Source organism: Brettanomyces nanus, chromosome 1, assembly GCF_011074865.1.
Source record: "Brettanomyces nanus chromosome 1, complete sequence".
Classification (NCBI taxonomy): domain Eukaryota; kingdom Fungi; phylum Ascomycota; class Pichiomycetes; order Pichiales; family Pichiaceae; genus Brettanomyces; species Brettanomyces nanus.
Genome location: NC_052374.1, coordinates 3,770,036 through 3,786,540, shown reverse-complemented (window position 1 = coordinate 3,786,540; position 16,505 = coordinate 3,770,036). Strand labels below are relative to the sequence as shown.

General features: G+C 41.1%; 7 protein-coding genes across 7 annotated transcripts; 3 read left to right on the top strand and 4 right to left on the bottom strand.

Moving 5' to 3' along the window:
• Nucleotides 1–84: 84 nt before the first annotated feature.
• On the bottom strand, nucleotides 85–659 carry FOA43_001787 (uncharacterized protein; the record flags this gene model as incomplete). Its single annotated transcript, XM_038922094.1, has 2 exons — nucleotides 85–405; nucleotides 654–659. The coding sequence occupies 2 exons, from the start codon at nucleotides 657–659 to the stop codon at nucleotides 85–87; spliced, it is 327 nt and encodes a 108-aa protein (XP_038778022.1).
• A 192-nt stretch (nucleotides 660–851) lies between these two features.
• Nucleotides 852–1,828, bottom strand: FOA43_001786 (uncharacterized protein; the record flags this gene model as incomplete). The annotated part of the gene is made up of 3 exons (XM_038922093.1): nucleotides 852–1,064; nucleotides 1,675–1,682; nucleotides 1,825–1,828. The coding sequence occupies 3 exons, from the start codon at nucleotides 1,826–1,828 to the stop codon at nucleotides 852–854; spliced, it is 225 nt and encodes a 74-aa protein (XP_038778021.1).
• A 3,091-nt stretch (nucleotides 1,829–4,919) lies between these two features.
• FOA43_001785 (uncharacterized protein) lies at nucleotides 4,920–7,373 on the top strand (the record flags this gene model as incomplete). Its single annotated transcript, XM_038922092.1, has 1 exon — nucleotides 4,920–7,373. One exon carries the CDS (start codon nucleotides 4,920–4,922, stop codon nucleotides 7,371–7,373), a length of 2,454 nt encoding a protein of 817 aa, XP_038778020.1.
• A 203-nt stretch (nucleotides 7,374–7,576) lies between these two features.
• Nucleotides 7,577–8,149, top strand: FOA43_001784 (uncharacterized protein; the record flags this gene model as incomplete). The annotated part of the gene is made up of 2 exons (XM_038922091.1): nucleotides 7,577–7,633; nucleotides 7,682–8,149. The coding sequence occupies 2 exons, from the start codon at nucleotides 7,577–7,579 to the stop codon at nucleotides 8,147–8,149; spliced, it is 525 nt and encodes a 174-aa protein (XP_038778019.1).
• A 696-nt stretch (nucleotides 8,150–8,845) lies between these two features.
• On the top strand, nucleotides 8,846–10,528 carry PCK1 (Protein kinase C-like 1; the record flags this gene model as incomplete). The annotated part of the gene is made up of 1 exon (XM_038922090.1): nucleotides 8,846–10,528. One exon carries the CDS (start codon nucleotides 8,846–8,848, stop codon nucleotides 10,526–10,528), a length of 1,683 nt encoding a protein of 560 aa, XP_038778018.1.
• Nucleotides 10,529–10,607: 79 nt separating this feature from the next.
• On the bottom strand, nucleotides 10,608–12,503 carry FOA43_001782 (uncharacterized protein; the record flags this gene model as incomplete). Its single annotated transcript, XM_038922089.1, has 1 exon — nucleotides 10,608–12,503. One exon carries the CDS (start codon nucleotides 12,501–12,503, stop codon nucleotides 10,608–10,610), a length of 1,896 nt encoding a protein of 631 aa, XP_038778017.1.
• A 528-nt stretch (nucleotides 12,504–13,031) lies between these two features.
• Nucleotides 13,032–15,773, bottom strand: FOA43_001781 (uncharacterized protein; the record flags this gene model as incomplete). The annotated part of the gene is made up of 2 exons (XM_038922088.1): nucleotides 13,032–14,554; nucleotides 14,804–15,773. The coding sequence occupies 2 exons, from the start codon at nucleotides 15,771–15,773 to the stop codon at nucleotides 13,032–13,034; spliced, it is 2,493 nt and encodes an 830-aa protein (XP_038778016.1).
• Between the last annotated feature and the right edge of the window lie 732 nt (nucleotides 15,774–16,505).

Sequence of the window (16,505 nt, the reverse complement as noted above, 5' to 3'; positions counted from 1 at the left end):
GACTGGATGCACCTCCTCCTCAGGTTCCACAGTCTTGTTCATATCCAGTTGCATATAACATTCCTCCGTCATATCACCAACAATTTAATTTGCAACCCCCTTCTTCAATACCTCAGCCAACGTCTCATCCGATGTCTCAGCCAATGTCGCAGTCAGTGTCCCATCCGAGGTCTCAGTCAATGGCTCTGCCTGTGCCTTATCAATTATCTCAGTCAGTTTCTCGGCCAATGATGCCTTATGAAGTGTCTCAGTCAATGATGCTACATCCAATGTCTCAGTCAATGTCTCGGCAAATGCTCCATCCAATGTCTCACGCAAATTTCGATGGCATGACTCAGGTTCCTCAAATTCCTCCAGCTTCTCAGGTTGCTCAGACTCCTCGGGTTCCTCCGGTTCATATAATGCCTACGGCCCCTCTTGCATCCTTGCCAAGCCCTTCTTGCGTTGATAGTCAAACCAAGTCTTCCACATCCTCTAGGCAACCACTGTCACCAATTTCCTCGTCATTCTCATCGCCCGAGTCTATCGCTTCCTCTTCCTCGCTACATTCCTCACAGGGTAAAGTTCCCTGCAAGTGCCCCTACAAAGGTTGCTCATACAATGGAACGTTCCTGTCCAAGGACTATCTTCGGAGACATATCAGAGAACAACACAGACATTCTAGAGGCCATGTCTGTTGCGGAGTAAATTCTAATGGAACCGTCTGGGGTTGTAAGAAGAGATTTAACCGTCCTTATCAACTTGTTAACCACTGGCGCGGTCAAAGGTCTTTAAGAAAATGCTGTGTACCAGATGGTGAACTTCAGAGATATGGTATAGTGCGCAAATAGGTTTACGTTGTGATACTGTTACTACTTATCGTCATGACCGCCATCACCGTCATGACCACCACCACTATCATGACCACCATCACCGTCATGACCACCTTCATCACTGTCACCACATCCACCACTGTCACCACCTTCATCTTTCCCAAATCCCCACCGTCCCCGCCTTTCACCACCATCACTTTTGTCGACACCGTCAACACCGTCAACACCGTCACTGGCGCCATGCATTCTACTCTACACACAATCAGAGACATGTTCCTGATCTGCATTTACATTTCTTTTTCTTCTTTTATAACAATGAAGTTTTTCTTCCTGTTTTCGACGTCTTTTCCTCCCACGTAGCTATCTACCCTATATACCCTTTTCTCAATTTCTTTTTCTATTGCTCTTTTTAATTTCTTTTTCTATTTCTTATCTCTTTACATTATACATTCTTCTCTGGGCTAGCCGGTCGGATTAACTAACAACCATTGGCCTGACATTGTTCTCGTTCCACACTTAAAGTTTTAGAACACTCACTGTTTTTATATGCGGAGATGCTTTTCATCGTTAGCCGATGATTCTCTTGTTTACCTCAGGTTATTGTCACTTTACGAAGTTGACGGCATGATCATCTGGAATCATATGAATTTGAACAGGTTCTAGTACTTTCTGAAAAATTTTTACTTAACGCCAGACCCTGCTTTTTACCCTTACGGCAGTTCGCCCAGTTACAGCGGTTCCTGTGGGTTTCGTGGTCCCTGTGGTTCCCGTGATTTTCGTGGTTCCCGAGGTTCCCGATGTTTCAGTTGTTATCCAGGTTCCTGTGGTTACCGCACCTATGCTACTTACAGCCGCCTCATACCCTTTCAGCTTGGATATTGCTCTTTACTTTAATTCTTTATTTTTTCCACAGCCCTAATATACCGTGATCTTTGTTTTGAGTTCAAGCCGCACATCATCACGCTTCATGCCAGTTCCCCTTTGGGAAAGCTATAGGGGCTTTCTGCATCACGCATTCTTATTGTCATTGCAAATAAAATTCCCCAATCATAACCTTGCCGGTTATGCCGCTAACTTTTTCTGGCTGCACTTTACTGCACTGTCAACTTCTAGTGATAACTCCTTTCGATCAATAGAGCCTAAGCGTTCCTCCATGTCTATGGAAAGAAAATTTCTCAGGGATGCTGCATATGCAATTTTTCGCGGTTACAAGCCTCACTGCTTTCTTCTCCTGTAGCAGCCTTGACCATTATATTGGTGTAACACTACTTACGGCCCACTGCCCACTGAATGCCGCCAATTGGATGCCGCCCACTGCCAATCATCCATTATCTATTGTCCATTGCCTATTGCTCGGCTCTCTTCATGTAACCCACTTATTTCCGGCTTCTCATTGATACGGTGTACGGGTGTATTAAATCTAAACGTCTGTTCTACCTGCTCCAGCTATTTAACTAAATATTTTCCTTCTGAGCTAAAAGCCTACTTCAAATACCGAATGACTAAGAATCCCTACTCTCTATAACCTTCAGAGTATACAACCAACAGCAAATCCAAAACGTTTGCATTACTTTTTACGAACACTTAATCCATTTCTCCATTTTGATTTTCCAATTTTACCATTTCTCTTTTTTTTTTCTATTTCTTATTCTTGTTGTTTGTACTTATTTCACTTGATATCTTTATTAACATGACTAGTCATAAATTCCCTGCACATAATCATCAGCATGATCCATTATAGAAATCATTGAACCAGCCATCTGATGGTCCAATGAACTATTTAAATCGGCCTAAGAAACCGAACCTACATTCAAATTAATAACAACAAGTGCCAAACAATTATGAATCAAGTTATAGCACTTTCGTCTACGGATGAAAACGAAGGAGATTTGACTGATTCAAGCTCTATTTTGACAACAAATGAATCAATAGGTGAAGAGACGTTAATATTCCCCCGAATTCAAATGAAAAATGACCAAACAATCAATATTGCTACGAAAAAAGGTCGACTGGAGTTTTTCAGGAGTTTAAAAAGATTAAGAGGAAAACAACCAAAGCAAGGACTCTATGAGTGGCTACTAAAAGTAACAGATTCCATAAATCATTCACTCATTATAGAGCAAAAGGAGGAGATACTTCAATTTTCGAACAAACGACAAGTTGCAAAATGGGTTAAATCACATTTTTCTCCACGTCTCAAATGTTACAGATCACCAAATTTCCAATTTTGCACACTGTGCAGGTGGACAGCAACTTGTTTTGTTCTAGGTGCACTAAGTTGCATAGGGATATTAATTTTGTTTGCCATATTCGGTGTTCAAATATTGGAAAGAGAAAAAATCGTTAGTGAGAGAACCATTGGTCATATTAAGGCTTTGAGAGCAGTCATGTACTCCATGCTAAATGATAAATAAGGTTTGCACAACAATCAACAGGCATTTGAATCACCTTACTTTCAAGTATGAATCTGCTAAACTTTGCTGATTCTCATCTATTATTTATTTCTACTATTATGATTGACCTATTGTTTGAAACTTACGAGAAAATGTAGCAAACTTACAATTATGTGAAAAAACATGAATAAAGAGCACCATGAATTCAATCCATGACTCTATTAGAATTTAATGTCTTGTCATGGTCATCTAATTTACCCAGTAAGTTGATTAGTACTGCTTTTCTTGCAACTGGTTTACCATTCGGAGAACTTGCGCTTTCAAAATAATTTGTATCAGCTGTAGTTATTCATAAGGGCACTCAACCTTGGTCTATACTAACACATTGCAAAACCTGGAGTTTTATGTTAAAGCTTCAATTTCCGAATTTAGCTGTAGTACCAGCAAGCCTAAAGATAGTGGCAATAACATACAACCTGTAAGCTTCTTTCAGTTCTTCTATAATTATTCCACTACTGCTGGAATTATGACAGATCTTATAGCACACGGAAACAGTGATAACCATGTGCAAAATTCTTTATGGTCCAATAGGAATTGAATGATCACCGTATAGGCACCGAATGTCCAAGTAAGACGTTCTAAATAAAGAACATTGTGAGCACAATAAATTCGGAAACAGATCTCCACGTAGTACCTGTTTGTTCAAACATAATAACCAATGAAACAAGAACACACCATAATAACAGAGGAATATCATCTGGAAAAGCAACTCACAACCGCACATCAAGAAACTATCCATAAGTGGCATGGCGAAGTAAAGATTCAAGTAGTGTAACCATTCCAAATACGCGGAAGCCAGTGAAAAGTAAGACCAACACAAATAAAGTCGTTATTAATAGTTCTAGTTCGACCCACATCAATATGGAAATGGATGAGATAAAGGAGGCAATCGTAAATCATAATCTATTTTTTACCAAGAATAGTAATCAGTCGACCCAAACCAAGCACAGCATCCTGTGGACATCATTAAGATGCCGCTATAATCCATGTCATATTATTAAATCAAATTCATTAGAGTTGTAACAATATCAAAGCAAAGCCACACAAAATAGACATAGAAGAAGAAATAGAGTACAGATGTAAACTTTGTTCACAAGCCACCACCTGCAGCATCAAACCCTCTGAATTCCTCACTGTTCAGTATTACTCTGAATACTCAGCAAAAAAACCAAAGTGTTCAAAGTGTCCAACAGTGTTATCTTTTGTCCCAACGTTGAAAATTTGTTTATACTAGAATTTGCTTCTCCTGTTCTTTTCATTTTGAACTTAGATTGCAACCACTTGATCTGCTACCGAGTTACTGAAATGACAAGATTACAGGACCAAAAAAAAAACGTTCGTACAGTTAACTCTCCAAACGTCGTTTATTTTGTCTTCAAACTTTTCAATATTTTGAGATGCCGGTTTCGGTTCTTTGGGATGGATTTCTTTGAGATGAATAACAATAGGAATAAATAGACCCGAAAAGATCGAAGATACCGAGAAAACGGTCGTCGTTAAAGGTCAAAACGACGAGTCGGAGCGACTCTTGAAAAATCGACCACAATCAGCATAATCGACGCGTCAATCATAGACGAGTAGAAAAAACAAGAGGAACAAACACGTCGTCAAGAGGGATAGAGACCCCCCTTTATTCTTCTCTTTATTGGTATATATGGCTTCTCTTCGTTCATTTATACGTGCCGTGAGATCTGGCAAGACAATTGCTGACGAAAGGGTGGCGATTCGTAAAGAGTCGGCCAAAATAAGGACCTCGTTTAGAGATCCTCATTTGGATGAGGAACATAGACGCAAGAACATCCAGAAGTTGCTCTATCTTTACATTCTTGGAGAACCGACGTACTTTGGACAAGTAGAGTGCCTCAAGTTACTTGCCTCACCTTTGTTCACCAACAAAAGACTCGGATATCTGGCTTCGATGCTTATTTTGGACGAGAATCAAGAGATTCTTACCCTTCTCACGAATTCATTGGATAATGACCTTAAAAGCTCTAATCAATACATAACAGGGTTAGCTTTGTGTACTTTGGGTAATATTGCATCATCAGAATTGGCCAAAGATTTGTATACGAATGTTGAAAGCTTGTTGAACGCCAATTCGCATTATCTTCGAAAGAAAGCAGCTATAGTGGCTGCCAAACTAGTGAAAAAGGAACCGGATTTGTCAGAGGTGTTCATTGATAAGGTTCCGGTTTTGTTGAAGGACAAATCACACGGTGTTCTTCTTTCTGCGTTGAAATTAGTTAAGGAAATCTTCCTTAATGACGAGACTTCGCACGATGTTCTACGTGGACAGGTTCCCCAGATCTTAACTCATCTTAGATTTCTTTCTACGACAGGATATTCGCCAGAATACGATGTTAAGGGTGTTCCGGATCCATTTTTGTACGTTTCTTTACTTGAAACGCTACGTTTACTTCTTCAAGGCGATGAAAACAACCCAAATTTGGAGTCTTTGAATGATCTTTTAACTCAGATTTGTTCCCGGCTGGAAAACTCTAAAGGACCGGCCCATGCTGTTCTTTATGAGGCTGTTCAGACGATTTTTGCCGTCAACTCAGACTCTTCTTTGAGAGTTTTGGGTGTGAACATCCTCAGTAAGTTCCTCTCTTTGAAGGATAACAATACAAAATATGTTGCCTTGAATGCTTTACTTAACGTTATTAATTATGAGCCATTGGCTGTTCAAAGACACCGGACAATGATCGTTGGATGTTTGAAAGATGGAGATATTTCCATTCGTAGAAGAGCTTTGGAACTTTCTTTCGCCATTATGAATCCGCAGAACATTCGGATGCTTACCAAAGAACTTATCAAGTTCTTATCAGGTTCTGACGATGAGCTTAAACCATACATTACCACCCAGTTATCGTTGGCTTGCTATAAATATTCGCCAAGCCTTGAGTGGACCTTCGACACTCTCATTCAAATGCTTGAAATCTCTGGTGGTTACTTCTCGGATGACATTATTTCCAGCATTCTAGCACTTGTGATGCAAAATAAGAACACAAATCTTACAAAGAATGCTGTGGTTCACCTTATAAAGGCATCTCAGGTCTCGTACACAGAATTCGGTCTTGCGCTTGTGACTATCTGGTGTCTTGGAGAGTACGGTGATCTTGCCTTGGGTAGAACGTACACAAATATCAGTTCAGAAACGGAAACAATCAGCGAGGGGTCTGAAGTAGATTTACTAGACAAATTTTTGAATCTATCGACCTCTGATGATGCCTCTAGAAGAGGGAAAGTTCGCTTATATGCTCTAACGGCAGCACTAAAGTTGTCAGTGCGGTTTAAGGGAGCCAGAGAAGTAGAGAGACTTAGAAGGATGATCGAGTCGTCTAAGGAAGACATCAATTTGGAGATTCAGATCCGAGCAATAGAGTACATGGAGATATTTGGAGAACCTGGAACTATTAAGAAGGGACTTCTAGAGAGGATGCCACCTCCTCCACCAAAGGAACACGAGGGAATTTCTCTATTTGAGCAGACTTCTAGTACGCAGAGGGGGGTATTGACTACCTCAGCAACGAAAGATGGGACCAACACGGGAAATTTGTTACTTGATTTACTCGACGATGAGCCAAGTGATCCTCAGCAGCAGCAACAGAAGCCTGAGGAACCATCACAGAAGACAGAGAGTAGTACATTGGACATTCTTTCGGATATTTTTGGAGATCAAAGCATCAAACCTACAGAAAACACGTCTGCAAACACTATAATGGACATATTAGGCAGTTCCAAGAGTGAAAATGAAGGAGAATCTGCCAAAATAGAGGCATTTAACGACGGAAACGTGTCTATTGGGTTTAATCCCGAAAAAATAGGGGCAGGAGAAGCATTAATAACATGCGTGGTGAAAAATGAAACTTCTCTGAGTATTGTGGAAGAGATATCGGTACTATGTGCGGTAACAAAGCACCAAAAACTTGAGCTCTCTCCCATATCAAGTAGTATGCTACGAGGAAAAGAAGCAGCTACGCTGAAGATTAAAATTACAGGAAAGGAAGGAGCCAAAATCAAGATGAGGATCAAAATCGGGTACAAAATCGGTGGAGATAAGTTGCAAAAGCAGTTTGATTTTGCAGGAATTAGTGATAGAATGTAAGTAGTAAGGAATAAAGAGAGAGCAGAGAACTCAGTATACATCATGTAGTTATGGTCGATCGACGCATTCTAAATGCGACGCGACCTACCGACCGCTCCCTCCCTCTCTGCAGATGAAACGAAAAGAAGAGAAACATTTGAACAAGAGCTGGTTAGATTGCTTAGGCTATCTTCATTTCTTTGGGAAAACAACATCAAAAAAAAATGGACTTCAACTCTATTCAGGCTCAAATTCAAGGTGCCTTCAACTCCATTGATCTAGTAGGTGAAAAATGATTCATCAGATAGTCAATTACTAACATCAAATAGAACACGCAGAACTTCAAGTCTTTGGACGCTTTTGAAAGTAAGACCAGATTACCAAGGTCTTATGCTGTCGTTGGTGCAGGCGCAACTTATTTACTGCTTATTTTTCTTAACATCGGGGGAATCGGTGAACTTCTCTCAAATTTGGCCGGGTTCGCTTATCCTTGTTATCTATCTTTGAGAGCTTTGAAGACTTCTGGCTCGAAGGATGACACCAGATTGTTAACCTACTGGGTAGTTTTCGCCTCGTTGAATATTATTGAATTCTGGTCAGGGGCCATTCTCTACTGGGTTCCTGCCTACTTTCTCTTCAAGACTCTATTCTTGATCTACTTGGCATCTCCTGCTACAAACGGTGCAGAAGTTGTGTTCACTGTATTTATTAAGCCTTTTGCTGATAAGCTTGTAACCGAGGGTATCCAAGGTCCTGCCGATAGCTTGATGGATAAGGTTCAGGATAAGATGGAGTGAGTAGTCATCCTTACACAACAAATACGTATATAACCGGGTCAAATCTGAAATCAATTCTCGTAGCTTTCCGTACGCCAATCCAAATTTTTTAAAAGACTCGTACTCCCGGACTCTGAAGAGTTCTTGAAGGTTTGTTGCGCTGACAGGCCAGACCTGCTGAGTGCCTACTATGCAGGTCTTCACTTCGGCCCGGAGGAAATTGAACGTTGCTAATGCCTGCGTGCTGCCCGCGTTCTGCCTGCGGGGAAAAATCAGTTTAAAACTCTTACTGTCTCTGGTATCTCCTGCATTTGTGGCACCCCGTACACCCCGTACACCCCGTACACCCCGTACACCCCGTTCACCCCCTACGACTATTAGTCACCCTGGGATACCTCATCCCGTATTAAGTTTCCCCACAAAAAATTTTAAGTCAAGACCCGGAGATTCTACCAATAAAGAAACCAGACAATTTCAGTTTCACAAATAAGGAAATTCCCATTGTTCCCGAGACTCAGCTCGGGGATTTTTTCATGCTTCTCTCTATCTTGAAGAACCATAGTTATAGGGTTAATTAACTGTGCTGTCAAAATTCTCCCGTAGAGTATTTCAATTTCCCTTGGTGTATAAATACAGCCAGTTTCCACTCCAGGATCCTAGCATTCCTCCAAACCCTTCTTTTCCTTGCATCCTATTCTCTTATTATATTCATTAACCATGGCTCCAACCGCTGTCGACCTCAATAGAGAGTACGCTACCTCTGTGGAGGCAGAGTCCAATGCTCCTTTCAACAAAGCAGCCAGGAAATCTTCCATCGCTGCCGCCTTGGGTTTGAGTCCAGACACAAAAATTCATTACAACTCGGCAGTTCCTATTTTGTACGAAGATGCTTTGAAAGAAAAAGGAACCACCATCTCTTCCACCGGTGCTCTTATCGCCTTTTCCGGCTCGAAGACCGGAAGATCTCCTAAGGATAAACGTATTGTTGCTGAAGAATCATCCGTGCATGATGTTTGGTGGGGTCCCGTCAACAAGAAAGTTGATGGTCAAACCTGGAAGATCTCCAGATCTAGAGCTATCGACTATTTGAGAACCAGAGAGAAGGTTTACATCATCGATGCTTTTGCAGGCTGGGATCCTAGATACAGATTTAAGGTGAGAATTGTCTGTGCTAGAGCCTACCATGCATTGTTCATGAAGAACATGTTAATCAAGCCTACTGAAGAGGAGCTGAAACACTTTGGTGAACCCGATTTCACTATCTGGAACGCTGGTCAGTTCCCTGCTAACGTTTTCACCAAGGGAATGTCTTCTGCCACCTCCGTTGAGCTTAATTTTAAGGCTATGGAGATGGTCATCTTAGGTACCGAATACGCTGGAGAGATGAAAAAAGGCGTTTTGACCCTCATGTTCTACTTGATGCCCATTAAACACAACATTCTTACGCTTCACTCCTCTGCTAATATTGGTATCCAGAATGGTGATGTTACCATGTTTTTTGGATTATCTGGAACAGGTAAAACCACTTTAAGTGCTGATCCTAACCGGAAATTAATTGGTGATGATGAACACTGCTGGTCTGATCATGGTATTTTCAACATTGAGGGAGGCTGTTACGCTAAATGTATCGACTTATCAGAAACCAATGAACCTGAAATTTTCAATGCAATAAGATTTGGTTCTGTCCTAGAGAATGTTGTGTACGATCCAGTCACCAGGGTGGTCGATTACACGAATCCTTCACTTACTGCCAACACCAGATGTGCCTATCCTATCGAATATATTCCTTCAGCCAAAATTCCATGTACTGTGGATACTCATCCAAGCAATATTATTCTTTTGACCTGTGATGCAAGAGGTGTTCTACCTCCAGTTTCGAAACTGACGAGGTCCCAGGTCATGTACCACTTCATCTCCGGTTATACCTCCAAGATGTCGGGTACGGAGGTTGGTGTCACTGAGCCAGAGGCCACATTCTCAGCCTGCTACGGTCAACCATTCCTCGTTTTACATCCAATGAGATACGCCCAACAGTTGGCAGATAAGATGGCTGAGCACCACGCCGATGCTTGGCTGCTCAATACCGGATGGACAGGTAAATCGTTTACCAAAGGTGGAAAAAGATGTCCTCTTAAGTACACCAGAGCCATTTTGGATGCAATCCATTCCGGCGAATTGGCCAAGGTCGAGTACGAATCTTACCCTACCTTTGGATTACAGGTTCCAAAGTCCTGTCCAGGAGTTCCTTCCGAAATTCTTAATCCCTCGAGAAACTGGGCATTAGGTACAAAAGACTTCGAAAATGAGGTTACTAACTTGGCTCAATTGTTCGTTGAGAACTTTGAAAAGTACGCTTCTTCTTGTACCGATGAGGTGATAGCGGCTGGTCCTGCTTTGTAATGTATAGTGTTATTTCGTATAAAAAGGTCGTCAAACTTCGTATTAAAGAGAAATATATAAGATAAACCAACAAATTTTATCACTCCACATGAGTAACAGTTTGCTTCTTTTCTTCCCAAGAGGTGTTTGTAATAGCCATTCTATGGATCTGATATAAAGGAGGAAGCTTTTCAACTTTCTGGTGCAAGATCCGTCTTTGGAAAGCGTTGTAGAAGGCCTTGGTTTGGTAGACAGCATGCTGATGTGCTGGAACATCAAAGACATCGTCCAACTCTTCTAAAGTCAAATTCTTAGTTTCAGGTAACAACCAAAGAACCAAGAAAAATCCGACGACATTCCAAGCAGCGTACCAACCAAAGGCACCTTGAGGCTTGAAAGCTTTTAGAAGTGAAGGCCAAGTCAAAGATAAAACAAAATTGAAGAACCAGCAAGTAGCCGTAGCAAAGGACATTGTAACATCTCTAACATATAAGGCAGCACACTCCGAAGAGTAAGTGAAAGGAACTGGACCTTCAGATGAAGAATAAACAATGGTAAAGAGGTAGATACCCAAACAAATGACAGCAAGTCTTGCATTCTCATTGGTTTCCGGAATCCAAAAGGCAAAACCAGCCATTAATAGGAAAACAGCCATGAATGGGAAAGCAAATAGAAGTAAGGAACGTCTTCCAAACTTGTCGATCATGAAGAAGGCAGGAGCAGCAAACACCCAATTAAGCATACCGAAACCCCAAGATGCAATCAACGAGTCCCTCTCACTGAAACCAGAATTAAGGAAGATACTGGATGAATAGTAAGCGATGACGTTGATACCACAGAATTGTTGCATGAACATGCAAATCCAAGCACCCATAGCACCGTTTCTATTTCTTCTAACGGCAAACATCTCCCCAATCTTGTAGAAGAACGAAGCCTTGGTGGAACCTTCCTCCATAATAAGGATATTGGCGTAAAATGCATCTCTTGCAGCCTGTAAATCACTGTTTCTAAGCTGCTGAAGGGACTCAAAGGCCTCTCTATGTCTACCTTTACCCATCAACCACCTAGGAGATTCGGGACAGAATGGAATTTGACACATAAGAATAATGGATGGAAGCATGGCCGAACCAAGCATCAATCTCCAGGAAAGGCCATCACCGATGCCGCGAGCAGGAATTCTGTAGAAAGCAAGGGAAAACACATAACCAAGCATAATACCAAAAGCAGTCCAAACCTGCCAGTTCATCACTAAGGAGCCTCTAATTTTGGCTGGTGCACTCTCAGAGGAGTAGACAGGAACAGTAGTACTGTTTGGACCGATAGAAAAACCGAGGAAAAATCTGGCGATAAATAAATGCCACCAAGTATTAGTCAAGGCAGACCAAAGACAGCAAAGAACACCAATAACACAGCAGATAAAAATGGTTCCTCTTCTAGAGAAATGCCAGTTCATCCAGTCAGTCATCCAACAGGAAATACAACCACAACATAAGTAAGGAGCACAGTTGACAAGACCCACAAGCCACTTGTCTCTGTCACTGTTACCACCAATACCAAATGCAGATGGATAGTACAAGTTAGCACCATTAATAACGGTCTCATCCATACCTTGCATACAAGCAGCCATCGAGGCAGTACAGACCAACCAATATAACTTCTTCGGTAATCTCCATGGGTGTTCAGCTTCGGAATAAAGACCCTGCTTTTCTTCCTCACTCAAAAAAGCCATCGAGTTATAACCAGATGGATCTCTGGCTATGGCAGCAGCTTTGGCAAAAAGCTCCTGGTCCAAATTACTCTCCTTAGCATAAGCGCGACCCATATTCATCACCTCTTCTTCTGTGTAGTTCGTCAATAAATTTCCAGCTTGGGAATTATTGTTATCTCCAGATTCCACAGAAACCTTTTCAGGGTCGATGGAAGAACCGGATGATCTATTCTCAAATAGTCCACCGTCGTTGTTGTTAGTCGCAGGATCAGTAGCAGTAGTTGTCATTGATTATCTAGGTTTAAATAATAGTTGGACAAAGCTGTTTAGAAGCATCATATCGACAGCTATTTATACTTGGTGCAACTCGACTGAAATAAAGTATAGTAGTGGTGTCTGGGTAGTCCTGCCTCTGCTAGTGACCTATGATGTCATTGGTTTGTTCTCAAAATGACCGACCGCTCTACTTTTGACTGAGTGGCGTCAGTAAGAAAGAGAATTAAGTGGGGAAAACAATAAAGAAGAACAATGCAAAAAAAAAGAATCAGCGGAACAATGCGCGATCATACCAAAGCGGAAATCTCGCACAAACGGCAACAAATGAAAAGTCTTACAGCATAGTAGCAAGTGTTAGACATGGACTTCGGCACAAGTTGATGTGATCTGAAATCTGACACGGTATTCCGAACTAGATAACAGGTAGGGATGAAGCGGAGATACTGTTCTTCGATAGGCTACGTCAAGCTAGAAGACAAAAAGTGAAAAGCAATCTCAAATTACAGAAAACCAAAGAGTCTGTTATTTACGCGATCTCACTCATGACCAATAATCTGGTCCAATATAGCCCTTATCAGGAAGGTCAGTGTAAAGAGCGGTCTGACCAGCATAACCGTCAACACCTTCTGCAGTAATATTATTACCCCACCAACTTACGTTCTTCGAGTGGTATTGAACGGCAAAGAAGATGATAATAGCCGAGAAGGCAACACCAGCTGAAAGACCAGCTGAAAGCACGTAGTTGTACTTTTCCCACCACGAGGTTTTGTGTCGTTTCAAGTAATACATAAAGTATGCCGACAAGTATAGTCCCATTGTCTGGAATGCCATATTAAGTGGTGCCCATTCCATGACACCAATCGTAATCAAAGCAGGATGAACATTCCTTAATAGGGAAATTACTTTGAAGATGGTCGAGTCAAGAGCAGAGAATATTGCATGAGGAATGCTCTCTCTGATCCATTCACGGATGGTTGCACCGTATTTTTTGAGTCCACACCAAACGACAGCCACTATGAATCCCACAAGGAACATCCATTTAAGAGCAGGATACTGCTCACCAAACACTCTCTTTGGACCAATCAATCCCCACATGACAGAAGCACTGAAGAAGACACGAGAACCGTTGGCGCAAGTAAACTTTTGTGCTTGTGTTGTTGTACAGATTCCACTGATACTGGTGTCCACAAAATTGACAACGCCATAGCTAACAAAACTGGTGATGATAGTAGACACGATTTGACCTCTGAATACGGTTCTTGGAGGAATTCTCGAATAGTGAGACATCTTCTGATCAGAAGTGTAGGTACTTGCCTGACTATCGATATTGTAACCATAGGCTTTGACAAACATAAGAGCCTCCGCATTTCCTGGAAGTGCATAACCAATAACTAGTTCCACTAAAACGTTTAATCCAACAGTTATTCCTGTAGTGGCACTCATCAAAGTCATTGGAACCAAGAAGATAATGTTGATACCAATAACAAAGAAAATAGTCCACACTGGTGTTCCCAACGGGTAAGCAGTTAATAGGATAATAGCAAAGATAAACGAAACAAGAACCACTATCATGAACCACCAATTAGGCACCTCTGGATATTTCTTAATTGATCGTGTGAACGGATCATCAAATCCATCGTAAACAGATTTTCCTTCCGAGAAGATATGTCCAATTCCAGTGAAGAATCCCTTAAAGTTACCCCTGGCAAGGCTGTGAAAGGCCATACCGCATCCCTTCTTGGCTCGAGCTGATGTACCCTTTATAAGTTTCCATATATCTCCATAAGCTCTGACCACAATTTGCCATTGATCAACGAGAACATAGATGAAAAGTAATGGATAGGTCATGAAAAAGGCACTGTAAGACAACAAGTTAGCTGCTGAGAAAAAGGGAGGAGAATAATTCTCATACATCTGTTGGTCTAATCGTCCATTCTTTATCACCTTAGTAACATTGTAAGATTCTCCTGTGTTGTCGTACAAACTAGAAGAATTAATTGGGAAATAGGCTGACCATTTGGTGTTAGTGTAATAGATTGCCAAAATAATAAGACCACCAATGGCTGTACCAATAAACTGTTACAAGAACGAGAAGAAAGGAACAACAAGGGGATTGAAATAGCCAATGATATTATAATCAAACGTTGGAATTGGGTTATAACCTAAGCCATAGTCTGAACCAGTGACCACAGCCAAATTAAAGTTGTCTGGTTTAATCCAGGACATCCAAGAAAAGTAACTTAGAAAAGTAGCCAAATAACCTGGTAACCAGTAATATGCAAAGGATGCTGAGAAGACAAAGAAGAAGAAACGATATTTGGATATTTTCCATCCGTGGACCGTTTCTTTATTTTCTGGAATCAATAAAGCTCTGTTCAAGGCCATAGTTGGTAGCACGGTAGGCCAAATAGCCTCCACTGGGAAGACAACAAATCTTCTCAACAAGCCTGCAAAACCAAGACCCATGCTTTGCGTAGAAAGGATTAGCAAAATCTTATAACCAGAATCTAGCCAATCATCATCATAGTAAACCTCCTGAGTTTGAATATTATAGAAAACGTAGACGGAAGTCATGGAAACATTAAAGATAATGGTTGCAAACATCTGTTCCTTATAACTCCAAGGACCAGAGTTCAAAGAGTAATGAATCCCACGAAAATTGAAACCCCAGTCTGGAATGATAAGTTGAAAGAGTTTACCACAAGGATAAAGCAAAGTTTGGCACACAACGGAGTTAATGGTGACGTTAGGATAACGAGAATTAAAGAAAGAGTTGATGAATTGACCAATTACAGCCCATGCTAAACCTAAAATGTAAGCTCTTATGGTTTCACAAGGTTCTTCAGGATCATCCTGCGGAGCAGTGACTGCTCTGACTTCAGGATAAAGTGAGAAATAGTAAATAACTGCAGCCTCAGCTTTTGCTCCAAAATCATACTCATCCTTAGAGAAGAGTTCTGGTTGGTGAAGAAGCTGTTCAATCTTCTTCTTGGAAGTTTTAGGAAAATTCAAATCGTTCTTATGGTTCTTTTCAACAGTACGAAGAATTTCAAGGGCATCCTCCAAGCTCAGCCCATCGATCTTGTCCAGAACATAATGAATATCTTGGGCAGCATCCGTTTCATCGGAATTCTTAGGCTTTCCCAATAGCTTGACTATCCTATTGTATTTGTCCTCATCAATCTCGGAATAGTAATCTGTTGTGATCTTTTTCTCATCTTCTGTTTGCTGAATATCCGAACTAGAACCAGAAGTTTCAGCTATATGGATTTTGTTTTCCATAACAGTAGACTTACAATTATCAGTAATTGTATAATGAATATCTTCATCACTTCGGACAGCGAAGAAGGACAAAGTATCCTACTAATATATACCCTTTGATTAGCTACCCTTTGATAAGCCACACTTTCAATAATCCACAGATCCATTTGATCACATGGCTGTAGATATCATTTTAAAAAAGTATGAAAAGGTGGTTTGACTGGGTTTCTTATCAGTGCATGAACATATTTTACTCGTAGGCCTGTAAGAGGAGCCCTTTCCGTTCAGTTTATTTTTTTTCTTCACTCTTCACTGTTACTTTTGATTAATCATCTTTTTCCGGTAGTGGATTTAATGCTCCTGATTAATCGTCAATAAATAGTAATAATCGGTTGTTCTTGGTCAACTAATTTGAACGAATATCGTTTTTTTCTCTACCATTCCCTCAATTATTTGCAACCTCCCTGTATTCGGAAATCTACGCGCGTCAAACTAATGCCGATGATGCGAACTTGCGCCGATGCGGAATTAAATGCTCGGCATTCTATCAGGAACCTCGGCGAACGACAATTTTTTCTAGTAGAGAATACAATGGATAGCCACCATACAAATCATGCATATAGCGATTACGGTCCGACATGATTGAATTGTGATTATGTTGATTGGAGCCACATAACCGAATAAACAGAGGCTGCTTCCAGTTAGCAGACACCGAAACAATAGGGCCATTTGAAGGGACGGAGCAGACTGCAC